This window comes from Primulina tabacum, chromosome 1 (genome assembly GCF_025594145.1).
Source record: "Primulina tabacum isolate GXHZ01 chromosome 1, ASM2559414v2, whole genome shotgun sequence".
NCBI classification, from domain to species: Eukaryota; Viridiplantae; Streptophyta; class Magnoliopsida; order Lamiales; family Gesneriaceae; genus Primulina; species Primulina tabacum.
In genome coordinates, this window is record NC_134550.1 from 27,879,843 (window position 1) to 27,907,290 (window position 27,448).

At 36.2% G+C, this 27,448-nt stretch overlaps 1 protein-coding gene and 1 long non-coding RNA gene across 2 annotated transcripts; both read right to left on the reverse strand.

Moving 5' to 3' along the window:
* Nucleotides 1-26,521, reverse strand: LOC142543381 (phospholipase D zeta 1-like). Its single transcript, XM_075650607.1, is given in 21 exon segments — nucleotides 1-464; nucleotides 533-594; nucleotides 1,846-1,911; nucleotides 2,113-2,244; nucleotides 3,529-3,630; nucleotides 4,121-4,318; nucleotides 4,397-4,543; nucleotides 11,820-11,930; nucleotides 13,405-13,602; nucleotides 13,605-13,925; nucleotides 14,003-14,159; nucleotides 14,495-14,644; nucleotides 14,743-14,882; nucleotides 15,358-15,474; nucleotides 15,580-15,822; nucleotides 16,402-16,575; nucleotides 23,258-23,428; nucleotides 24,598-24,739; nucleotides 24,825-24,940; nucleotides 25,119-25,220; nucleotides 26,063-26,521. Coding segments are annotated over 21 exon segments (3,297 nt in total). The 5' UTR covers nucleotides 26,258-26,521; the 3' UTR covers nucleotides 1-211.
* Nucleotides 5,276-9,530, reverse strand: LOC142543374 (uncharacterized). The gene is made up of 2 exons (XR_012819731.1): nucleotides 6,375-9,530; nucleotides 5,276-6,287 (listed from the first exon to the last, which is right to left on the reverse strand). It is a non-coding gene; the product is annotated as an uncharacterized LOC142543374 (long non-coding RNA).
* Nucleotides 26,522-27,448: the final 927 nt, after the last annotated feature.

Below are 27,448 nucleotides of genomic sequence, written 5' to 3' on the forward strand. Positions count from 1 at the left end.
TATAAGATGATTTATGTAGTAGAAATAATCTTAAAAATGATAAAATTTATATTTTTAAAGAACATAACAAAAATACAAATTTTCTTTTGCTGCAGGAGTGAATGTTCAAGTTGGTGGATCCACCCACCCTTACTTCCTACTATACATACATCTATCGATGAATGAATATATACTGTTATTGATAAATTGAAGCTATCTTCGTTTTTTATATTCAGTGAAACACTTGTGGAGATGCATAAAACTCACCCTCAATAAACATCGGTCTCAAATCTTCTTCTTGTTTCATGAATTCCAAAGGAAAAGAAACAAGATGTCCTTTTATGGATTTCAACATCGTGATTGGGTCCGCAGTTATGAGTTCATCGTTCTGAAGCAATTCAACTTTCTTGGGAGCCACTCCTAAATCGATGGTTGTATTCACAAGTTTCTGTTTCCAATAACTCATACTTTGTCTAAGAGCAGATCTGAAAATCAATCTTGATGATCAGTGAATGACACAAAAGTGGGTAACTACACAAGAAATGTAAATCACCTGGAGTGGATGGTATCATTTGGAATGCAAGAGAAGACATCTTGGTAAATCTTCGTATTTGACTGGAAGTGGAAATTTAAATTGTTCGTTAAAGGAAAAATTATAAAGTAGAATGAAAGAGAAACAAGCAATTATGCATTGACAACTGAAAAACTTGTGCCCATGATCTGTTTTTGCACCATTTCTCATGTTTTCAACATGCAAGTGTAATTGCTATATGCCTCGAGTATTCTAAATTGTTTTCATAGTGATGAAGTGTGATTTGCCAATGAGTTGCTCCGTGTTCCACGAGTAGACAAGCGCAGTCATAATATAATCTATCAAGGACATCAAATATACTTGGCCTTGTCAGCATCATAATCACTAGAAGACAAACTTGAACTATAGAATCCCATGTTGAAAGGAGCTCAGTCAAACGACTTGTATACCGGTTGCATTATTATCTGATACATCTTCACCATGTACGGCCACATTCTTGACCTTGGGGTAGATACATGGTTTCAGAGTAGTTTCAAAGTAATTCTAAACCTTTTAAAGCAAATCTTCTAGTGAAGTTTTTACACGTTGCTCTGAAAAGACGCTCAAAATATTTTTTTAAAGAGTATTTGCTATTGATTAATTTTGTAATTCGAAAGCACTTGTTACCATAAGAAAGGACTAGAAAAGTGAGTAACTGAAAAAAATAATTAGTATTGTGGCATATATAAACATTTGAACTAAGTAGGAAGTAATATATCATCATCCAAGAGATAAATGGATGAATGGGAGAACTTCTTTAACAGAACTGAAAATATTAAACATGTTTTCCTATTCTAGAAAAATTGACCTCATTGTAAAGAACTTGTACTTGCAGAAATTTGAAAAGTTCAACTAAACCAGAAAAATTTGCATCCCGAAAAGTTCAACTAAAACAGAATTTTCAGGATGCAAATTTTTCTTAAGCAGAGTTTTCTTAGTTATCACATATAGTCTTCGCTTTCTTATATAAGTCAAATAATCAATAAACAAGTATTATATTCTAGTTAAAGATATCATAGGCGATGATAATTATTTCATACCATAAAATCGTGTAACAAAAAAATTTCTAAATCCAGTACATCCTGAGTAAGATGGTGGGATGATATAACTAAACTAACAAGACTTATGCACCATCATTGTGAAATCACGTATAAACATGTGAAACAAATGCACAATATAAAAGTGCACATAAGTGAAAAATCACACTTTAGAGAGCATTATGATAAGTTCTATGTACAGAATATGAATAAAATACTCTCAAGAAACATGAAATTAATACGTAACCAAACCCTTGCCTTGGCAATTTCAAGCCAAAGGTCCTTGAATGTTGTGTCAGCTATGGGATCCTTTATTTGATCAACCTAAAACGAAATAAATATTTGGCACCATTAAGTATTAGTAAATATGGGAGAATTATTTCTTAGAAAAAAAGAGACTGTTGAGAAAATCCCAAACAATGCCTAAAATCGTCATTCATAAATTAAAATTTGACACCTCTAGGATAACTGGTGATATGTAGATGTTTCACCAGCATTATCATTCATATTAATGATTATACCCACCTCTTCAATATTCAGACCCAGGTGCTCGGCCCATAAGGAAAGCCTGAGAGTAAAAGCTAATTTTCCAGCTTTCCATGGCTTTCCATTCATGGATGAATCAACAAACTCTTTATCCTCGATGACAACAGAAATCTGTATAAAAATAAATCAAATATTAGATTATTTGTTTCATTTATAAATAAAGATTAAATAAACAAAATATACTAGAACTTAATAATCAAATAACCAAGATGAGACAGAAGAGAAGGAACAAGATTTTTTATCTAATCTATGTATATATGCGTGTTACAATGTGCAAAGTTTTCCAATTGAAAGGACACAATTCCCTTTCAAATGCTTGTTTCTTTCAATTGTCAAGTGGCATTTCACACCTTAACTAATATGAATACTAAACACAAACTTTAATATTATTCAGTAATTATGTTTAACTTAGAGTTAATTAAACTTAGATTTTAATTACATTCGACTTTCGAGTTTCTCAAACTAAGATAAAATGCTTTTATTCTCAATAAATTAAGTCAGAAACTATTATAATATGATAATGCTAGGAATTTGAATTCTAATGTATATTTATGATTGCATTATATTATAATAATAATGTCTTAAAAGTAATCTAACCACATATTGTGGTCACATCTCCATTTAAGTAGGTTCAAGTTCTTAATGGAATGAAATTTATCGTTTTGAGTGCAATTGGAAATACAAGAACAAGTAAATTCAAGTTATACCATCAACATGTCGGATGCGCCAGGCTGGTATTCCTCTATATTACATCGTCAAGGAAAAAAATATTCAAGAGAAAAAACTCGTATGCGCCGTACTTTTGGAGGAAAAATAAAATTATAACAGATGGGAGAAGTACAAATACTTTTGTGAGGCTTAAACAGATAGATATATCAGAAATGTTAGCTGTGAAATTATCTTCATCGACTATTGTTTCATTACTTAATGTTACTAGCATATCATTTTCATCTACCCTTACTCTTTCTAGAGGATAAATAAGTTTGAAGAATAGATTAATTAAATTTGTATTTCAAATAACTATTTAGATTGCATTAGTAACAAACCTGGAACATGAAATAAAGTGTGTGACTTGAGGAAGAAAGATAAAATTATAACAGATGGGGAAACTACGAATAATTTTGTGAGGCTTAAACAGATAGATATATCAGAAATGTTAGCTGTCAAATTATCTACATCGACTATTGTTTCATTACATAAAGTTACAAGCATTTCATTTTCATCTACCCTTGCTCTTTCTGGAGGATCAATAAGTTTGAAGAATAAGATTAATTAAATTTGTATTTCAAATAACTATTTAGAGTCCATTATTTATAAACCTGGAAAATGAAATAAAGTGTGTGACTTGATTCATAAATATTATTTATTAAGAAAACAGGGACGAGATTACTTCACCTCTGAGTCTCGTGACCCCAGCAAGCTCCGATCATTTATGTTGGATGATCCAATCAAAGCACAACGATCATCAACTATCATCACTTTACTATGAACATAAACCTGTGTGAGACAATAGCGAAGTTTGAGAATAAGTAAACCAAAAGACAGGAATTTGTTAAATTGTTCATCTAAAAAATTATAGGCAATGAAATGAGAAAAGGTTGTCTATGTTCATATGCTGATCAGTAATTTATTTTACAAAAGATGAGAAAAAGATGTGACCACCATCAAAATCATTCTCTTCCTCAGAAGCATCTTCCAATGACAGGGGCATTAGTTTTAAAAAGATTGTGACTTTAGAGATTATAAAGCGTAGAAGCTTGATAAGGTTAACAATCATAATCTGAACATTTTCTTTTAAACTAAGGTATTAAATAAACACAATAACATAACGCTCGGCTCACATCTTAAATGGTTACTCGTCGAATGCATCGGAATAGGTTAACAATTACTTGCAGATTTAGTGAAATTTCACAACAGGCACAAATATTTTAAGACAATAAAGATACGACATACATTAAAGTTTCAAATAAGGTTCCAGAATCTACACCTGGCTCGTAACCACAGGACCACCATAAAAAAGTTTGCCATGAGTTCTTAAGCCAAAGAAACATATGAAATCTTGAGTGATGGCACCCAACTTTGAGCAAAGTTTTTGTAATATTGAACCATGTCCTCTACAAATAGTCCGATACTGCCAATGCATTATGGCTCTAACAGTAGCCGCACCACTGTCATCCACACCCCCCTGTTCACTGAAAAGTATGAATAAAAGATGGAAATGAAAACGACCAAACTGGAACTCATATTAGGACAGGAGACTAACCTGAAACCCGGGCAAGAGTGGGATGACAATTACAACTCTGAAGCACTTTTTTTCTTTGTGTGCCCGCATTATTCGGTTATACAAGGATTCAAGCACACGGTTTTGTATAACTTCATCTTCTGACAGGCCCGATACGAAAAATTGATTCTGGAATTTATTGGTATAAGAAGTAAGATAAAATTATCTTTTTAAGTTCAGTTCTGACAAAAAATATGACGACGAACGTAGGGACCAAAGTTTTCTAAAATACACAAGTTGAATACTCATAACATATCCATATACTCGATCACGCAAGACAAAATAATAAACAAACTACAGTACAAAAGAAGAATTTTTCCAACAAGAACCCAATTGCAGAAAAATCTGTTTGGAAGATACTTAAATTATTAGTGGTAGTTTCAACTAAAGTTTTATTTTTCATAGTCATCAGTATCATAGTATGTTTCAATAATCAGATTGTAGCTCATGTTGAGCATAATTCTGAGGGGAAAATGCGACAAATGTGCCAGGTCAAATATAATTTACAAAAATTATCTCCATTTGTTAAAATAGGCATTGGTTCTAAAAGTAGGACCATGTGTTTTTGGTGATTTGGCAAAACTCCACCAAACCAGATCTGTCAACAATTATCAAGAAAGCTTCGAGGAATTGCACACCCAATCATCCAATTATTCATTAGTGGGTTGCATAGGAGCATTGTTATAGAAGTTAAGGTCCACCACCCAAGGTTGTAAATGGCGGGAGGCGGTGGCGGGGTGGTCGGTGACCGCCTACCGCCTCGGCCGCCTAGGCGGTGCCTAGGCGGTTGAGTTTTTTTAAGTATTTTTTTCTTTTTTTTATAGATAATCATGTAATATAATCACAAATATTGATCATTGATTATACAAAATGTGCAATTAAATAATGTTAAGCACAAAATATAATATCATCTAGATAATGTGCAATTAATAAAATGCGGCGGGCGGCAGATTATGTGTGGTGGTTGAGAGTTGAGAGTTGAGAGTGAAAACCAAAAATAAAATAAAGAAAGTGAGGTGTGTTAAGGTTTTGATATTTAAAATTAGTTGACTTTGTCTAGATTTTTAAAATTGTTGACTAAGTTTTTAAAATTGTTGACTAGGTTTTTAAAATTGTTGACTACAACTTAAAAATCTTGACTGCCTCGCCCGCCTAGCCCGCCTGCTTGCGCCTCGCTCCGCCTGCTCGTCGCCTCGACCCGCCTCCCCAACGCCGTATAGCTTGGGCCGCCTAAAACACCTGCCTCATGCATAGGCGGTGCGGTCGAGGGCCGCCTACCGCCTAGGCGGCCGCCTCGACCGCTATTTAGAACACTGCCACCACCCGGTTACTCCCTCCACTACAATGAAATTGACAAGATTATATGAAACAAGCACCAACAGCCAGAAGGAGGACTGGCGCGCCCCTAAGACGCGGGCACCCGGCAGTAGCTCACCCCATTTATTTATTTATTTATTTTTGACATGAGACGATCATATCACTAAGGTAAAAAAACAGGAGTACAAGTACATTGAGCATTCCCAAAAGGTCTACAAGGACCATGATTCCTTGAGACAGCAACTAACCACCTTCCATCTAACAAACACATAAACTCATAACCTTATAAAACGATAAACAAAAATCTGTATTTTCTGACATATATCATCAACTATTTGTTCTTCATTCTCAAAAAGCCAATGATTTATAGCAGTTCCAAATATGAAAATAACAGCTGTCATAGCCATGTAGCATCGTTTCCAAGATGAAGTCCCTCGATAAATCCCTTTGAAAGCCTTTAGCAGAGCTTGATGAGAACCCGTGAGTTTGTTCATTCCCAACCATTTATTAAATGTCTGAGCAGAACAGAGTTGGAAGAGCTACGCTCAAAAGGGATCTGCTTTAATTGTGATGAAAAATAGGTGTCACGGCACCAATGCAAACAGTTATTTCTATTGGAGGGTTGGAGGAGCAAACTCCTTACCTGTATTTGCAAACTGATGATGATTTGAACAATTTGGAAGTTTCTATCCATGCAATTCGAGCTCCCGAGGCGCAAAAACATTGCGAATTTTGGGACAGATTCTCGGCTTCTATTTGAAGGTACTCATTGATTTGGGAGCACACATTGTTTCATCACCACAATCGTGACCAACGGGCTGCGACTTCTAGTCGAGCATAGATCAGCACTAAGGGTGTTTGTGTCTAGTGGTGAGCAACTTCAGTGTTCAGGAGTATGCCGAAATATACATATTGTTCTGGGAGAGGCTAAATTCTCCATTGATCTCTTCCTGATACCTTCGGATGAATTTGGGGTTGTCTCTCAACTGGTTGTGCACACTTGAAACCATTAACTGGGATGTTACTAGTATGGAGATGCATCTATGATATGTGGAAAATGTGATCAGCCTTAAGGGAGATGATCTGGGATCGAACGATGGCCTTTTGTATATACAAACTCGGAGTTGGTTGGAAGGAAGCAACAAGGCCTGCATGAGCTACTGGCTTAATTTGAGATGAATTTTTTGGAGCCTAGAGGCCTCCCTCCACATCGGCACAGGATTTTATCGACACAAGGGACAGATCACGTTGCAATTCGGCCATATTGCTACCCGCATGGGTAGAAAGACGAGACTGAGAAACAGTGTGCCAGCATGTTAAAAAGGAGGATTATCTGACCAACAACTCTTCCTTCTCTTCACTAGTATTGTTAGTAAGAAAAACAAATAATTCCTAGAGTTTGTATGGACTATCGGGCATTGAATTCAATGACCATTAAGGATAAATTTTCAATTCCGGTGAATGACGAGTTATTGGAGTAACTTAATGGGGCTCAATATTTGACCAATTTAAACTAGATACCACCAAGTTTTGATGGAGCCAGCTTGCATCCACATGGCAGCATTTAGAACCCATCACAAACACTTCGAGTTCTTGGTTATGCCCTTCGGGCTAACCAACACACTGTCTACCTTCCAGGCCATTATGAACTCTATCTTTGACGATATTTTGGTTTACAACAAATCTTGCAAGGATAACATGGATCACCTACATATGGTTTTTCTCCACTTTATAGAGACAACCGTTTTTCCTAAAAAGATCCAAGTTTTCTCTGGCTCAGATGCATATTTTGAACATCGGGTAACGCCATCAGAGGTTAAAGTGGACGATGAAAAGGTTGCAGCAATTTCTACATGTCCTACACCGACTTCTATACGTGCTTTGGGTTCCTAGGACTTGCGGGGTATTACCGCAAGTTTGTGAAGGACTACGAAACTATAGCCGCACCCCCTGACGCATCTCTTTGATAAGAATTCATTTTTTTGGTCAGATGATGCTTCACAATAATTTGAAGCCTTGAAAAAGACAATGACATCCACCCCCGTGCTGGCCTTGCCTAATTTTGGCAGCCTTTTGTGGTGGGATATGATGCCTTGGAAGTAGGATTAGGTATTGTCCTCCTTCAGAATGGTTTACTTTGATGCTGCAACACCATAAATTTCCAGCATATGAAACGGAGTTGATTGGCTTGGTTAAGGCCATCCGCCACTGGCAGACTTACTTCCGGCATAATTCATTTCTAGTGCGCACGGATCATTACAGCCTAAAATTTTTGTTGGAGTAGCGTATCACTTCCACTCTAACATTGGATTAGCAAGCTGTTACGGTTTGATTTCCGGTTCGAATACAGTCAGAAAACCAAATGTGGTCGTCGATGCTCTCTCTCAGAGCGTGATGAACCCGAAGTTGTCTCCTTCTATGCATTCTTAGTCCCACACCTGGAATAGTTGGCTGCAGTGAGGGCCGACCATCACCCCAAGCCGGAATTACAGTCCTTAATCGAGAAAGTAAAGAAGGGAGAAGCTCTTGATACTTGGGATTATTCAGACGATCTCCTATGGTACAAACAAAAGATTTTCTTACTATCGGATTCTGCGTTTGGTTCACTCAGGATTTTTATTAGCCTTGAATGAGTGCCCAGGTGAAGAAAATTGTTACAGCATGTGTTGTGCCAATGCAATTAAGACTGAAAATTTAAAGCCATCATGTGTGGATGGATATTTCTTTGGATTTCATTGCAGGACTTCCTCCTTGGCAAGGTAAAAATGTTCTCCCGGTCATAGTTGACAGATTTTCGAAATATGCGCACTTTGTCGCCCTTTCACACCCTTACACAGCAGTGCAAGTTGCTCGGATTTTTTTCGAGAATATTTTCAAGCTTCAGGAGCTTCCCAAGTCGATGATGCGACAGGGACATCACATTCACTGGCAGTATTTGAAAGGAGTTGTTTCGCCTCAGTGGCACTCAACATTGTTTTTACTTAGCTTATCATCCTTATTGAGATTGCTAGACGGAGGCAGTTAGCCATATCGTGGAGATGTATCTCCGATGTTTCTCAGGAGATACCCTCAGAAGTGGACTCCTGGCTCGCTTGGGCAGAATTCTGTTACAACACCAAATTACATTCCTCCTTAGCGACTTCCCCATTTGAAGTGGTTTATGGCTGCCCGCCTCCGCATCTCTCATCATTCAGTCCCGACATGGCTAAAGTGGAAGTTGTTGGCAAGGAATTGTAGTCATGAGATGAGTTCATGTCTCTTGCATGCCAGAATCTCATGAAGAGACAATTTGGTTCTTCTCATCGTGATCTTCAATTTTCTCTGGGATACAAGGTTCGTTTACGCTTGCAACCATATCATTAGTCTATCACGGATGCCCACGTGAATAAGAAGCTCTCCCCACTCTATCATGGTCTTTTTGTGGTACTCGTGTTTATTGGCTAGGTAGCTTATAAGCTTAAACTCCCAGACACCACTTTGATCCACCCAGTCTTTACATTTCATCCTTAAAAGCCGTTCAAGAGGTCTATTCCACACAGTTTGGACCTTACCATGTTCTCTCCTGACGACCCCCGCCACCACAACTGCTGGATATTTTGGATTCGCGTTAACCTAGGCAGACGAGAGCTTGTAATCAATTGGACCGGTTTCTCGCCAGCGGAAGCTTCTTGGAAGGATGCTTCTTCTCTCACCGAAGAGGATATAAACGAAGATACACATGGGAAGTTTAAAGCTGCATATTCTTAGCTAGTCCTTTTGGTGATAGGATTTCCAGATTTTATTTTTGCAACTCGTTTGTTTATCAAAATAGTGAGCCTCTACAATAACTATCAAAATAGTGAGACCTTGGAAGAAAATCAAATAAACACGATAACACCATTGGATTAAAACAAAATACTTGATGTGAAGATCTCTTGTGAGATGGTCTCACGAATCTTTATCTGTGAGACGGATCAACCCTACCGATATTCGCAATAAAAAGTTATATTCTTAGCATAAAAAGTAATAATTTTCCATGGATGACCCAAATAAGAGATCTGTCTCAGAAAATACTACACATGAGACCGTCTCACACAAATTTTTGTCATCGATTAATTAGCTAGGTCGCGTCTTAATTGTATGTATTTATATCGGTAGTTAGGTCCTTTTTTAAAATATAAAAAAAAACTAAAGAAAACGAGAGGCCCCTAGGATCACCTTCTTTTCATGTATATAGATTATTCATACATTGTTTTTACTTAGCTTATCATCCTTATTGAGATTGCTAGACGGAGGCAGTTAGCCATATCGTGGAGATGTATCTCCGATGTTTCTCAGGAGATACCCTCAGAAGTGGACTCCTGGCTCGCTTGGGCAGAATTCTGTTACAACACCAAATTACATTCCTCCTTAGCGACTTCCCCATTTGAAGTGGTTTATGGCTGCCCGCCTCCTCATCTCTCATCATTCAGTCCCGACATGGCTAAAGTGGAAGTTGTTGGCAAGGAATTGTAGTCATGAGATGAGTTCATGTCTCTTGCATGCCAGAATCTCATGAAGAGACAATTTGGTTCTTCTCATCGTGATCTTCAATTTTCTCTGGGATACAAGGTTCGTTTACGCTTGCAACCATATCATTAGTCTATCACGGATGCCCACGTGAATAAGAAGCTCTCCCCACTCTATCATGGTCTTTTTGTGGTACTCGTGTTTATTGGCTAGGTAGCTTATAAGCTTAAACTCCCAGACACCACTTTGATCCACCCAGTCTTTACATTTCATCCTTAAAAGCCGTTCAAGAGGTCTATTCCACACAGTTTGGACCTTACCATGTTCTCTCCTGACGACCCCCGCCACCACAACTGCTGGATATTTTGGATTCGCGTTAACCTAGGCAGACGAGAGCTTGTAATCAATTGGACCGGTTTCTCGCCAGCGGAAGCTTCTTGGAGGGATGCTTCTTCTCTCACCGAAGAGGATATAAACGAAGATACACATGGGAAGTTTAAAGCTGCATATTCTTAGCTAGTCCTTTTGGTGATAGGATTTCCAGATTTTATTTTTGCAACTCGTTTGTTTATCAAAATAGTGAGCCTCTACAATAACTATCAAAATAGTGAGACCTTGGAAGAAAATCAAATAAACACGATAACACCATTGGGAGTGGGGATTTTCTTGTCAATCGTCCCATAACTAGATCCTTCGCTCGTGGGCATGACAACATACTTCTACTTGATCATAACCTGTATACCGCTGTAAGAACAACTGAATTCCGCCTCCATAATTGTTATTTTTTAATATATGTATAAGTAGGCTCTACCTAAGCCTCACCCCTTCTCAAGTTTTAATAACAAAATATTCTATGATTTTGTATGCTAAATATTGTCAACGATGTTTTTTATTCTTTGTACCACCACGAAACTTTCCACCGTGATGGCACATTTAACACAAATTTACAGAGTAATTGAGATGATTGACAAACACGAGGTTTTTTTGAGTAGGAACTCAGCGACAATTAACAATTCGGATAGGTTCGAAAACAACAATTAACAGCTACAACATTTAGATGCTCATATCAAATTGTGATAGATATAGGGCTGACCACATCAACATATTATGTACTTAATTACTTATATCTCAATTAATATGGATTTTGTAGTCAGAAAGAACCCTAGAAAAAATATGTCCAAAAATTCCTTATACATACATCAGTGCTGATGAAAGACGGTTTAATTTGATAAGTGGCAGGAAGTAAAATATCTTTCACAACATGGGGACATACTTTGTTGAGGAGACGATGAAGATATATTCAAGTTGTAATTGAAAGATAAATCAAGCATATGTGCAAATATAATAAAGATAGAAGTCAAACACATTCTGGAAAGGAGATCAATGGTGAAGAAAACATAAGATTGAGACATCAAAAAAAAAAAAGCAATAGGTCCTACCCACGTATATCCTTGAGATCTCATGTTTCTGAATAATTTAACATCAGATAGTTTGTCTTCTGCTTAAATGATTTTAAAAATTCACATTGGTTAAATGCAGCAAGAATTAATATGAAAGAATGGCATCATAGGTCAACTTATTATATGTACATAAATGTCACCTCGATGTAAATGAAGCACTCTGCTTCCTCAATGAGAACACAATAAGCTCTATGAATGCTGTCTTCAGTTTTGCTTGTTCCAGCAGACCACTGGCTGACACTTCTGACGACCTATTCAATAATATGGCACAAAAATGAACTCAATAAAAATAAAATTTTGCAGGTAAATATTCGAAAATTATAATTATCTCATTAGCTACTCCCCTGCTAGATCATTGGCTAAGTCATAGACAACTAATTTTTAAATAGTGGGTTTAGTAGGACATGGCAACGATGCATACACTAATCATTTGCACTATGTTATACTAACTGGTATTTTTTTAACTCAGCCATTTACCCTGTTTTAAAGAGTAAGAGGGATTCAGAAGCCAAAAGGCTGAAATATCCTGTTCCTAATGAACTACAACAGTATTAGCTAAAAATCAAATCCGAAATGCTGGAATCAGGTTTTATAAATCAAGATAAATCTTTAATTAGATTATGGTGGCAATATGAAATAGATGTGCTGGAATCGTAACGGATATTAATCAAGAATATAATAAACATTACATATGACTTTGTATAAGTTAGGGACGTTTCATTACCTCTAATGTATAAGTTAGTGTATAATAAACATTACATTACGTAAAAAATTTATTCCAACACAATTTAAAAGCAATGTATAAGTTAGGGACGTTCCATTACCTCTAATGCATAATTTGTTATAAACAAAAAATAATAATTGTTTATCTACCACTCACGGTATGTATGTATTCTGCACATAGTCAAAGTTAATTCGTCTGGAAATCGTGTACCATATCATGATAGCAAATTGGTTCTCAGATATACCTCTATAGAAAGTTTTCCTCGAGATCCTATTTTCTCCGAGTTGAACACTTGAATTAATGTTTGTCTTCAACTTTAAGGTGCGTGTTGGGAAAAAGATATCATATGTTTGAATTGGAATTGATATTATCATCATCATGATAAATATCTAGTGCTATTTCCTTCCGATTTAGTTTTAGTGATATTTTGTAGTATATTCACCTCCAAGGGATTCTTTATGGAATATAACTGGGTGATTATTGCGTTTAAACTAGGAAACGATAAGCTGTGGGCTAACATCTTAATAGCTGGACGACTTTAACCATGTATATTATTTGCTTATCTCTTCACTGTATCTTACTACTTCATATTATGAAACGATAATTATGTCTCCATTCATTTTATTTTTTTTATATAAAGAGATGATATTGTATCCAAATTAAGAGAATACAATAAGAATTTTAGCACTTACATATTTTATTTGTGAATGTATGGTTATTATCAGATCACTTAATTTCTGTATGGTGATTTTTTCTCTCTTCAATCTCCTTATCAAAATTTAACCACCTTCAATTTTATTTTAGAAACAATATTAGACCTAGACTGGAAAGTTAGTATATATTATACTTTATATAAAATATTGGAAACCAAAGAAAATAGGAACAAATGCGAAAAACGATAACAAATGTGAGTCTACATAGAGATCATAAAAGCACCTTTCCACGTTAGTTCAAGAGAAGGAGAACTCAAAACGCTCTTAAAAGACTTCTACTTAGCTAACCTGGCAGCGGCATGAACTACGAGGGCCAACTTGTGTTACTTCATTGGCCGATATAACCTGGAATGTTTTCTCTTTTGGCTCTGACCAATCATCTTTAACTTGCAAAGAAGATTCTAAGGCTGTCTCTGTTAACTTTCCACTATCAAAATTTGAATTACCATAAATATCAAAGAAATTATTTCTCATGTCTTAGAAAGAAGTTGGACATTTGGATTCTCTTTAAAAGATGAACTACCTTTGAAAGGAATATTTGGCTCAGTTTGATAACATCCATTTGAACTGAAGCCATTTTCTATAATGGAAGCATCTGGCACACTTGCTTCATGAGGCAACAGAAGTGGGATATTTTCTGGTGGTGATTTTGGTGAAAAAGAACCCTTCTCACTGAGTTTCTCAAAATTCACTTCAGAGGTCCTCCTGTTAATGTCTACCTTGCTGGTTCTTCCCATGTAATGTGGTAAAACCATGTGATGCTGAGGCATAAGCAGTGGTATTTTATGTTCATTCGGTGCTTTGCTTCTCTGGATCGAAGGTAGAAATATGTTGGGACACTGAGTTTTTTTAAAAAAAATTCTACAACGAAAAACCAAACACACACCTTTGCATGGTTCCAACGCTGGACAAAGTGTCTAGCAATATCCCTGCAAGGGGGTCCCCATAGAGCGCAATGAACATCATGCCATGGCATACGAGGATATTTTTGTCTATCCATTTCATCTTTCATGGCATCCTCCCAAGAATTTGGTTCTGATTCTCTGTACATTCCATGAATGAAAGAAATATATCAAATCGGCAAAACCTATGGTACCTGTTCGGAATTTAATTGAGCTGCTATCTGATGATACACATTAACAGCATAATTTTCAGTCATTTACCATTTTTTTCCAGTGCTTGTAGGAGATGCTGCCATGATTATCAATCGAAGATGTGCCTCTACAAATTTACTATTGTAGACAGTAAAGTTTCAAAGCAAGAACTTACATATGGTTGTAAATTGTAATAAAATTATTTTTTATACATAGAAGTCCAAATGCAATTGTTCACAATCACAAAGAATCTTTTGGCATCAATCAAGAGAATTTGGTTCTACCTTGGATTGTAGTAGTCCTTTCCTGGCCATAAAGAGGGAGGGCAATCACCTACTTTATGTTCACTTGTGTCATAACGGCCAAAGCATAAATCTAACCCTCCAATGAAGCTTATCTTTTGGTCGACGATTACAAGTTTTTCGTGGTGAGACCTGCATTTTCCCATAAAATAATTAATTGTATGAAATAATGGAACATGGAAAATTCTTGTATTGATATCCACTATTAGATTTCTGAAGCAACAACTTACCATAAGTAGATGCCAGTTGACAGATGGTCAGGATACCGCAGAACTTTAACATTTTCGTGAATATTTATAAGCTTTTTCTTGCTGTATAAGCTGTTGATTTTTAAAGCAAGAGAAACTTCCTTGTAAAGAAGAATATGTATCTGCACAATAATGCTAATAGATATGAGCAAGAATAAGAAAAAGTCGGAATCTATTTAGTATATAACTTTGGCTGGAAGATTAAAAACATGAAAACATATCAATAAAATTATCTGAACATTCACAATGATGAATGTAAATAATTGAAAATAAAATTCAATTATTCTCCTGAAAACGAGGAGCTAAATGAGAAAAATACTAAACAAGGAACCAATAACTTAATATCCATATCCTTTATCATATGAAACAAATCAAACTAAATCAATCAGCCCCAAAAATCAGGTCACAGATTTCAATAGTCCACCTCAAACCAGATAGCAGATGTTAAGAAAACCATGACTTACACTATTATATCAAAAGGAGAGTAGAAATAATTGATAATTTCTACAAGTTGTTGAGACAGACAACCGATAAGGTGAGTCACAATCCACAAAAATACCTAAGTACACCTTAATATGGATACGATTAAAAATGCACCTGAACCCCTTGCTTAGCTTTAGCCTCTAGTAAAACATCAAGGCGAAAGGAGCTGTTGTTGTGAAATGGACGTCTTAAATACAATTCGGGGCAAAGCCACCACCCAGTTATGTATATCTGCATGTAGTTTGAGCAATTTTACTGTTTCAGACTCTATAGTGGGCAATTGAAGTGGCAAATTCAGCAAGTAAATGTCACCGTATGTATGTTGGAAAACTTAACCTCTGAACTTGCATTCTCTATTGAGGATGCAATTGCTTCAAATGCTGCTTTGCCATCTATAAACCATTGAGCTTGGCTTCCATCCTCAACCAATCCTCTAGTTGGGGCAAATGAATTGAAACGATGAAGAGAACGCCAACTTTCAGAACACTTTGAACCAACCTCATTGATGGCAGATACCCAGTCTCGCACTTTAGCATGACTTGTAGTCCTCAACTTTATGTTCCTATTCTCACCAGAAACCTTTTCACCATTGAAGTTGGATGGCAATTTAGTGGTTGGAGGTAAAATTATTTGACATCTTCTCAACTCCACTCTAATTTAAGATATATTTTGTATTTATCGAGGCAAACTAGGATAAGAGGTTAGATATTTTCAGTTTCAAAGTCAAAATATATCGAGAGAATAATGAACCCCCGCATATTGTGAGGATTATATTTATTATTTCATTTACTCAAATCCTAAAACAGTTTTCAACTTTTCAATAGTAAAAGTTCTGCCTATATTTTTATTTTCTCTATAATTATATAACATTCCATGACAAATAATATTCCAGCAGAATATATTTAACCAAATGCTTCCAGTTTCCTTTTGGCTACACATTCTATTGAACCTAAAAGTGACTGTGTAATTAACTTATATAAATTAAAATGCCAAAGTCAAAATTATTTTAGACATTAGGAAGCTAATGATAAGATTAAAAAAAGCATGGTACAGCAGTTAAACTCAAAATTTCTACTGAAGTCTTGAAACAGATTGCTTTATATCTTTCACATGCTATTATATCCATGAGGAACTTGGAATGTGAGAGAAAATGCAAACCTGAAATGCATGACGCAAAGGGTTTCGTTGTTTTAACACTCTAGCCAAGTACACTTCATCATGGCCTTTAGAATTTGAAGCTGGTGGGGTATCAAAGATAATTATGTCTAGGAGTTTAGCTTCAAAATGATTTTCAAGGAAAGCCAAGAATCCCTGCTTAAGAACAAGCCAAACCTGGAAGCAAGTCAAAGATCATCGCTTATCTTCAAATTGAGTCATGCTACGAAGATGATGAGACAACTATGCATAGATGTCCAAAGTCTTGTTTGAAACACTACTTACGCTATCTATCAGTAAGAAATGTTAAATATGTAACCGAAGGATCAAACAAATCTTTTGAACATAGAGTTAGACCTAATCAAGGTATCTAATTTCAACACAAAAAAGATAGTCGAGTTACGATAATATAGATTTTCAACCAATTAATAATGAACTAAATTGAGTTTTTTTGAGCTACTTTTTCAAGTGCAGCCCAATATCTTACATTCTCCCACAATGGAGACATAGCTTCATGGGTTTTTTTTCCCTTTGTTCTTTCCACATATCGCTCATAGTCACTAACTTCGGTAATTTTTTGGATTTTTGTCACAAGCACGTGATACGGATCTTGTTACGGGCCAAGTTATAGGGTAAACTGCAAGTGCAGGGTGTTTGTGTTTGTTGGATTTTTTACGTGTCAAGCTAGGATTTTTGTTTATTGCTTTTGCTAGTTTGCAATGTAACGCAGAGTAGAGGCTCGTTAGAGAGAAGCTCTCGATCTCCAAAAGCACGTGATAATTTTTGGAATGAATCTTAATTGCTTTATTCAATCTGATCATGCCAATTAAATACAACCAAACCAAGATAACCATAATTCAAACAATTGAAAGATAAACCAAAATATCTAAATCCTAAACTGCTGAACCGAGGATCAGATTTTCCTCTTATTCAAAACTAACAACCTTGAGATAAGGATAAGCTTTTGTTCACAGATGAGAGAACTTTTTGCTAAGGTGTTGTGTGATGCTTCCCGTGTGTGCCAAGCTTGTATACAATGTCCTTTGGGCTTGGGCTTGGGCTTGCATGTGTTGGGTCATGGTAAGAGACGAAGCCAATGTGGGGCCGGTGGGTTCGACCGCCCCCTCAATTTTTATAATTTTATTGACTAGGGACCTAAAAATAATTAAATTTTTTTCACTTTCCTCCTTGATATTTGTTTTCCCCCCCGAAAATTTTTTTAAAAAAAATTTGCCCCACCAACTTCTATTTTCCGGTTCCGTCCCTGGTCATTGTTCGAAGTGTCCATGAAGAACTCCCCCCGGGAGAACCATGATCGTCCTCGAGCACGAATGAAGGCATTGAGTCAAGTTTTTGATATATCTGGAAGTTCTGTCTCATAAGTTGCACTGCTCTTGAAGGGCTTCGAGCATTAAACGTGGAACACCGGTTGTATCTTGACGGAAGCAGGTAGGTCTATCTTGTAGGTCACCTGGCCAATGCGTTCCACAAAGCCAAAAGGGCCATAATAGCGAGGTGAAAGCTTCTTGTTGCTGCGGCTATGCACATTGACTTGATCCTGTTAGGATCAATCTAAACCAGTCCATTATTGGGCTATCTTTCAAATGTGAAAATGTGTGGACGAATGCGCTCAAAGACCTGTTTGCCCACTTGGAACTGGACATCGCGATGGGTTGAGTCATATTGGGCCTTCATGAGAGATTGGGAGGACAACAAGCATTTACGCAGCTCAAGTAAGAACTGTTTTCGGGATATTAGTGTATGGTCGACTTTATCAAGCTTGGTAGTCCCTGCACAGTAAGATAGAAGGCGAGGTGGAGGTCAACCATAAGCCACTTTAAAAGGTGTTGCCAGTAGGGAAGATTGAAAGCCCGTGTTGTAACAAAACTCTGCTCAAGAGAGCAATAGTACCCATTTGCTCAGGAAGTCACCTGAAAAACAACTTAGATACATTTCAATAATGCAGTTCACTGCTTCGGATTGGCTATCCAATTGTGGATGGTAAGCAGACGTGAAACACAGACGAGTATCACTTAGCCTCAAGACTTCTGTCCAAAAAAAACTAGTGAACGTAACATCCCGATCACTCACAATGGACTCTGTTAGGCCATGCAACTTAAATTGTAAAAAAGATGCGAGCAACCTGAACGGCCGTGTATGGGTGCGGGGCGATGAAGTGGGAGTATTTAGAGAAGCGATTGACGACGATTACGATAACATTTTTTCCTTGTGAAGACGGAAGGCCCTCAATAAAGTCCATGGATATGTCGGCCACACATGACGAGGTACGGGTAGAAGCGGCAATAAACCAGCAGGTTTCAAATGATCAATCTTGTTGCGTTGACAGACAGGGCAGGCAGTCACATAAAGACGAATTTGGTCTCAAATACCAGGCCAATAAAAATTACGATTAATACAATGGAGGGTTAATAGCCCTCATGGCACGAGTCGTGGAAGAAGGCAATTATAGTGGAAGCGAGGCTGGAATTTGAAGGGATAAATAGCTTTTTTTTATACCACAAGAGATCATCCGCATAGTCCCATGGGCCAAGGATTTCGCCTGCTTGGATCTTTTGAATAGTGGGGCAGTGTCGTGTCCTTGATAATGGCAGCCTTAATTTCGGATTCCCATGTAAGCCATGGGATAGATATGGCAGATACCAAAAGCAATCTATCTTCATCACGACGAGAAAGGGCATAGGCATCTATGTTGGATTTACCCGCCTTGTATTCCACCGTAATGCCATAACCCAAGAATTTACTTATCCATTGTTGTTGCGGAGACTTAGTGATACATTGTTCAAATAAAATTTGAGGTTATAATGGTCCGTCCGGGCCACGAATGAGTTGCCCCAGAAGTAAGCGTGCCAGTGCCTTACTCCCTTCACCGATTAGTTCTTTCTCATAAGCAGGTAGGTTTCCATAACGAATTGGTAGGGACTAACTAAAGAATGCTATCGGGTGAGGGCTCGAATCTCAAATGGCATTGGTCTTTAAATTCTTCCCAAATCAAGTCCGGTTTATCCCGTTCCAGTTGCAAGAACCACAGTTGGCCTTCGCCCTCAAGATGGAAGGAAGCCAGCCCCAGCTTTTCGCTCTCGAGCGTGTGCTGATGGCAAAAGAAGTGTTTGCAGCGATTGAGCCATCCCAACGGATCAAATTCCCCATCAAAAACTGGAAAATGTAGCTTAGAATATTTGGGCACAAAGCCTTTTCCATTCTCCTCCTTGCATCAGTTGTCCTTGATCATGTGATGTGATTCCGATGATTTTTCCCTGTTGTTCTCCCCTTCCTGGTCACCTATCGACTCATGCCTTGTGTTGGTTACCTGTTGCGAAAGCTCCTCAAATTTTGCGGCCAAGGTGTTGTGTCATTGTTCCGCTGCCACCTTGTCCACTTTGATTTTTGTGAGATTTTCTACCGTGACGAACTATGATTTTTGTTTGTTTTCTTTGCTTGTTTGTGATGTAACACGGGGTAGAGGCTCGTTAGAGAGAACCTCTCGATCTCCACGAATACGTGATATTTTTTGGAATTAATCTTAATTGCTTTATTCAATCTGATCGTACCAATTATATACAACCAAACCATTATATACAACCAAACCAAGATAACCATAATTCAAACAATTGAAAGATAAACCAAATATTCTAAATCCTAAAATGCTAAACCGAGGATCAGATTTTCCTCTTATTAAAAAATAACAACTTTAAGATAAGGATAAGCTTCTGTTCAGGGATGAGAGAACTTTCTGGTAAGGTGTTGTGAGATGCTTCCCGTGTGTGCCACGCTTGTATACATGTCCTTTGGGCCTGGGCTTGCATGTGTTGGGTTATGGTTCGAAGTGTCCATGGCAATTTTTCTCGCTCCTAAACATTTTAATGGTTTCTCAAAACATGTTACTTTTGTTGCCACACCCAATGAAAACCAGATTCTTTAAGGGTGTACACCATATAAATGCATGAAACATGCAAGGGACAAAGATGATTAACTGGATTTGTTGCTATCTTTGCATAACAAACTCAAACTCAAACTCTTGAAAACCATCAAGTAAGGTTTTTTCCTTGGACTATATTATGAGTATGTAACTTATTAAAATCTAAGATCCAAATGAAAACTTACAGCCAGTAGAGAGCAAAAACCTACCAAAACCAAACCACAAAACCAAATCAAACCACTGGTTAGGATTGATTTTTAGTTAGTGATGGTTTGGATCGGTTTTGAAATCAATCAAACCAAAAAAATTGGTTTGGCTAAGAACTTGGATGCAAAATATTAAAATTGTATAATACATTTTGTTAAATGCTTAATTTACTATAATATTTTCAACTTCAGAAAACTAATTTGTTGTAATTGATTTAATTTCTTTTCTTAAATCTATTTATTTCTTTTAATTAATTTTTAGGATATACTTTTTTTATGAAAGTGATGGCAGAGGATTATGAAGTTTTTTTTTGAGTTAAAGTAATTTATTCTGAGGTTTTTAATTTTTTATGCTAAATTTGTTATGTTAGTATCATATATTACATCGTTAAATGCTTTAATAATGTGTATATATTGATATTACTTTATTTATAATAAGTAATTTAGAAATTTAAATTATATTTAAAAATAATCACAAAATTCCACTTGAAAAAAAAAATCAAAATTTAAAATCAATCATCTGAACTAAACGTCTAAACCTCATTCAACCAAAACCAAATATTTAGGTTTTGTTTGGTTCGGTTCGGTTTGGTTTGGTTTTATTAATAGTTTGCTTTGGTTTGTAATCCAGTAAAACCGATGAACTTCGTCTAGTTCGAGTTTCTGTCACAACCTGAAACAAACCAAACTTCCTAGCTTCTGTACTTTCGAAAAGAATGGAGGTTTTCAAGATGAGGGAAACATTTATGAGATGATAACTTTAGATTATCTATTAGGTACAGAAAAGAGATTTGCCTAGAAAGGTGTTTCGGCTTCCTTAAAACGGTCCATCCGATCATTCAACTTCATACGTACATCGAACCTACTCAAAGCAATACATTAAAGACTATACTTCTCTTCCCTTATGGCAACCTGTTAACCTAAATACACTGGGCTTTAATAGTTTAGAATGTGGTCTTGTAATGGCCTTAATTGAATTGGGCCTAATAGTGACTTGGAGAAGGGGAAACATGAATATAAGTAACGTTAGATTTTTTAAAAGGGATCAATGTTCTAAAAATCCCCACCTAGAACCGCCTAGGCGGCGCCTAGGCGCTGGGCGGTCCAAAACCGTCCCGATTTTAGGCTAGTCGAAACTTCAAGGCGCCACCATATTAATCGGCCGCCTAGGCGGCGTCGGACCGCCTAGGCGCGAAAGCCGCCTAATCGATTTTACAATTAAAAATCCGCCTAGGCGGTTTACACTTAAAAAAAAAACAAATTATGAAGAAGCAACTATGGCACGAGGATGGGTTGTTGATGGTGGAGATGAAGATGTTGAGACAAACGTTGAAGATGTAAGGGAACTTTACGAAGAAGAATTTGTATCGGATGAAGAGGAGGAAGAAGCCATGGATTTTGAGTTTGAATCCGATACAGAAGAAGTATTGGAAAAATATGGAGATGAACTAGAAGAGTTATATGTTTAGGTTTAATATCAATATATTATGTTGGAAAAAATGTTGAACAAATTTAATTTTCATTGTACAACGGTTGTAGTAAAGTAGTAAACTAATGTGGATGATTCATATATAAAAATTTATTAATATATATTTATTATTACAATTTTAAATTTATAATAATATATATTTCATATACACACATAATATTCATGAACCACTTAATGAATTTAAGTTTTAAAAAAAACCACATAGACAACCGCCTAGGCAACCGCCTAGTCGCCTAGGCGCTAGGCGGTAGGTAACCGCCCGCCTACTGCCTACCGCTTTTTAGAACACTGAAAGGGATTAATTCATGTTTTACAGTTTAGTGAGTTTAGTAGCTTGAGCTAGGGCCTAGGGTATCTTATAAAGGATTTAATCCTTTGGCTGAGTGTTTCACTCATATTAGTGTAATACTTTTTGTTTTGAATCAACTGAAAATTTAGTTCGTAACATAATCCCCCATTGTAAATGGATATTTCATGGCACTAGTATTCCGAAACCAGTCATCTCCCATACATCCAATTGTTGAAGGATCGCTAACATTTTGATACTGTGGTTACAGTTCATGTCCATCAGAAAGCAACTTACACAGTGGATTCTTGTTTCTGGTAATTAATGGAAACATCAGTAGAAGTTCATCAAACAGCATCTTGAAAAATTAATGTTTCTGAATTTCACATTGAAAAGTTAATAAAAGAGTAACTTATAGAGAGTATAATGGTTTTGTTTTTGATAACTTAATTGTCTTGATAACTGAAATCCTAGAGCTCGAATGTGTGGTAATGTATTATTCCAAAATTTGGTATATGCTAAGATATCTGTGCATAAGAATGGATTAGAACCATTCTGTCAATTTTCTCTCCTATATCATATAATGGAACACCTAAAAAGCATTGGCAATGGAAAGTACACGCTGTGAAGCAAAGTCTGAGAAGTTCAATTATTTCCAGTCAAACAATGCATTGGCATGATTTAACTCTTACAAGGTTTCTGCAACTCTGCACAAATCTGATCTGACTTGCTTAAAAATATGAGCCGGCAAAAGATATTGTGATGGAACTGTAGGTTTTCTTTAACAAGAAGAAAATAAACTTTAGCATTTTGTTTCTAGTCATAGAAAACATTAAAATTTGAGACAAAATCTACCAAATGTGCTGTTAATGACAGGACAGATCAGTGATATGCCACTTATTAGCAGAACAAGGAAAACATTTCCAGTAGGGAACACTTACTTTTCTCCAATTGTTGTCACAACAACCCGAGCAATGACACAGACAACATATTGAACATGCCACATCCTCTGAAGGCATTATCAAATGATTTACCATCACATAACCTTCTTTGAGTTTTGGGCCGTATTCTTGTAAAAATGATAACCTAGATACCTCCAAGAACTTGCATACCTGGAATGACGGAAGAAAAGATCTTAAGGTTCTTAAGGTTTGGATATGCGACATATGGAAAATATGAAACATGAAAATGGGGTTATATAGATCAATAGTACAAGAACGCAGGTGTCTACGAACAGCTACGGGCACATGTTGACCGATTGAAACCACATGTAAGTAAAAAATTATGGAATAGAAAGAAATGCAATTGTAGGGCATTGAAATGATTCAGCTTATTTTATGAACAGCCATGGGCATTTGTTAACTACATCATGACATAATACTCTGTAGATTGATATGATTCAGCTTATTTTACTAAAAATATTTATTTATGTTCTGCAAAAACTCTTAGATAAGGGTCAGAATTCATGAACAACACTAAAATTCAATTCTAACAGTGTTTATTATCAATCAAGGATAAATAATATAAAAGTGAACGTAGACTTTGTTGTTCTATAAAATGTTTGTCGATATCATTACCATAAAAAAAAGAAGAAAAACCATCAAAAATAAAGAAAAATTTTATCTACATTTAATGCTAATTATTGAATTGTTGTCGCCAGTCAGGACAATAATCAGCCGAACCACTGTTACGCACGAAAGAATTAAAGACGTCAAGCACAGATATTTCACTATGAATTGTTAAAGTACGACGAACATTTTAAACATGACAAACCACAATTTTTCTTGTTTTTATGCAAATAGAAATTTAAACAAGTTAATTTGATGGAAAAGACATCATAAATCCGGCATAATAGCATGCTCAGCCACCATCCAAATGGAACATTTTGCAAATTAATTGTGAGAGAGAGAGAGAGTGTGTGGGTGGGTGATGAAGAAACAGGAGACCCTCCCTCAGAGGATATGAAATAGATGAGATATGAAATAGATGAGGGCATAATCATTGAATTGGCAAGAATTAATCATTCATGGAAATCATATCTGGAAAGATGAGCCTAACTACAGCAACAATATCAATTTGTTTAAATCATTGCTAACTAAAAAGTTTTGGCACAACTTGATAGCTAGCTGCTAATCAGACAACTGAAATATGTTGTGCACTATTTAAAATCATACAGTAAAGCAAGTAACTGAACATATCAACGATGTAATGATTATATTCCTGGAATTTAAATAATAGAAAATTACTATTCAGTGTAAATGCGACTAATTCAGTTGAGCACCTCTGGTGAGTTAATGATATCCAAGTTTCCCAGAAAATGATTCAGATAACCTTGCATAGCATTTTTTGCTTTATCTGATATAGTCTGCTGCCTGCCTATTGTTGGACGAATAATGGACAAAGCAGCCCTTGAGGGAACATATCTGAAAAAGTAAACGTTATGTAAGAACCTATAATTGGATAATCTCTCCTTGGAAAAAAAAAAAAAGTGGAATGTATTCTCATCACCTGCTTTTAGCACTATCTTCACTGGATATTGGCAGTGCTCCATCATCTGGCTCATCCTCATCATCCACAATGGTTGCATGATCACCTAATCCTACATTATGAAGCCATTCCCTAACCTGTCACGAAAAGACAAAGATCATCTGCAAAACATAAGAAAATAAACCATGAATATATCATCAAGGACCAAGTGTACAAAACTAAATATGCACTTTGACACATAATAAAAAACAGAGATATAATAAAAGGTAGGAATTTTCGGCAATAAAAAACGGAAGCGCAGATAAGAAAAAGAACCTGCTCTTGCTTCTCATGAAATTCTTCAATTATTGCACGTTTTTTCAATGCCAGGTGCAAATAAATAACTTGGGAAGCCTTCTTCAATAAATACCACTTGAACTGTGAAAATAAAGCTCAAATTACACATTAAGAATAAAATCTGGTGCCTGATGAAAAGCATTCTTGTGCTCTCCAGATTCGAAGATGTGAATAGAAATCTAAAACAAATGGGACAATTACTGGTGAATAGAAACAAATATAAAAAAATTAAATGAGAAACACTTCTAAAGGATTAGCAACCCGATTATAATTGAATTTCACTTAATCAATAATTCAACCAAATAATAGAAGGTTCTCTTACCGGCACGCTAACAAACGGTAATGTATAAACTACAATTACATCTAAAAAATCCTGGGAGCACAGCAAACTGCCCTATTTCGATAAAGCTTTCTGCAAAACCAATTGCATTAAGTTACCAATAGTTGCCCCAACGTCTGATCTGACATCTCAGAAATAGGACCTTAATTTCATCAGACACTTAGAATAATGTATTCAAGGATACAGTTTCTTATCTTTCTCTAAACGAATCCTATTTTTAGTTCTTACAAATGGTTAGCCAACTATATAGTTCCCATCCATAAAACGTTGAATATTACATTATTCAAAGTTATCGCAGTGAGTTTTTTACCAAACTAAAATCAACTTTCAAAATCAGTGTCGTTTTGTTGCACAGTTACGACACCTGATCTACACCAACCATAATAATTTTCAAATGTTAATAAAATATGCAATCACATTAACATTGAAGTAATTTTGACGCAGAGGTATGATGCAAACACGTCCACACTGCATGGTAACGCACATGCAACAAATAAAAAAATAAAACAAATTCAACGCCCCAAACGAAAGCACGTGCAAACTAAATATGAGTTAAAATATTATTATTTAGCTGTTACCTTACCTGTTTGTACCGGAGTTCAATAGTGTATGACAAAAGCAACGGCGTGATGTCACTCGCATCTGGCCGCGATACCGAAATGATAGTAGCCGTAGGCAACTCCTCGAAAATCTTCACCGTCTCTTCTTCCGCCAGCCGAAGAGAATGCGACGAGGAAACCGCCGACTGAACGCCGGATATGAGCCTCTCCGACGACATTTCCGTCGAAAATCACCCAGCTTCCGAATCAAAATTGGCGCCAAACTGCCTAAAAGATCCAAATTCTAACGTAATCGAGAAATAAGAGATTCGATTTTGCGGTTAAGCAAAAGCCGAAGGCGTAATATAGTGCGGGAATGGGAAACCTGCGGATGACCAGGATTTCTGAGAGACTCGAATCAAATAGAGACACGTGTACTCGTAATGGCTCACCGATAGGTTGTACTTCGTATCGTTCGGTGAAAGTCCGGTGAGTCCCTTTAGCTGCGTATATTTATAAGTTGGAGACGAGGGGGCTTTTGTATGTCAAACGGTCGTCAAATGACAAATATACCCTTGCTTCTGTTATAATTTTGATTTGCCTAAATATAATAATAACTTGCAATTTTATATTATTTTATTGATATATATTTAAATTAATCAAGTTGGATTAACTTTAGGGTCACATCTGAATGTCAAATATTTTGGTTCATAAATAATCTGCAACTTGACAACCTATGATTAATATTTTATAAATACTAAGCAGTTAAACAAGTTAAACATATGTACAAAAACAAAAGATAAAAATTTGTGTGAGACAGTTTTACGGGACGTATTTTGTGAAACGGATCTCTTATTGGGTCGTCCACGAAAAAGTATTAATTTTTATGCTAAGAATATTACTTTTTATTATGAGTATCGGTAGGATTGACTTGTTTCATAGTTAAATATTCGTGAGACCGTCTCACAAGAGACCTACTCATATGTAAAATTTGAATAATGGATGCTAAAAATATATGTTTCTTTGTAAGTTTACGGTAGATTGAATTGGTAATATTTGTATTAGTTTACCTAACCTAAAATAAAATATTTATGCAACAAGTTAACTGTTGCGTGCAAAAAATGAAAGTGATCCCGTGAACTTAATTTGCAGCGGTTGATTGCACTGAATAATAAAATAAAATAAAATAGGAAGAAGCAATGAAATAGGGTTGAGGGTGATTTGGAACTTTCATCGATGACATGTCATCGAGTCCAAATTGCCCACGACATGTTGGCTATCGAATCAATCGCAGAATATCCAAGTTAGTGCTTCCCTACAAGAATATGCTGTGAGCATAATGGTAATTTAATAAATATTTATATACCATACATCCAAGGGACCCTTTTAGTTTATTATTTTATTAAGATTTCGATACTTTTCTTTCACGG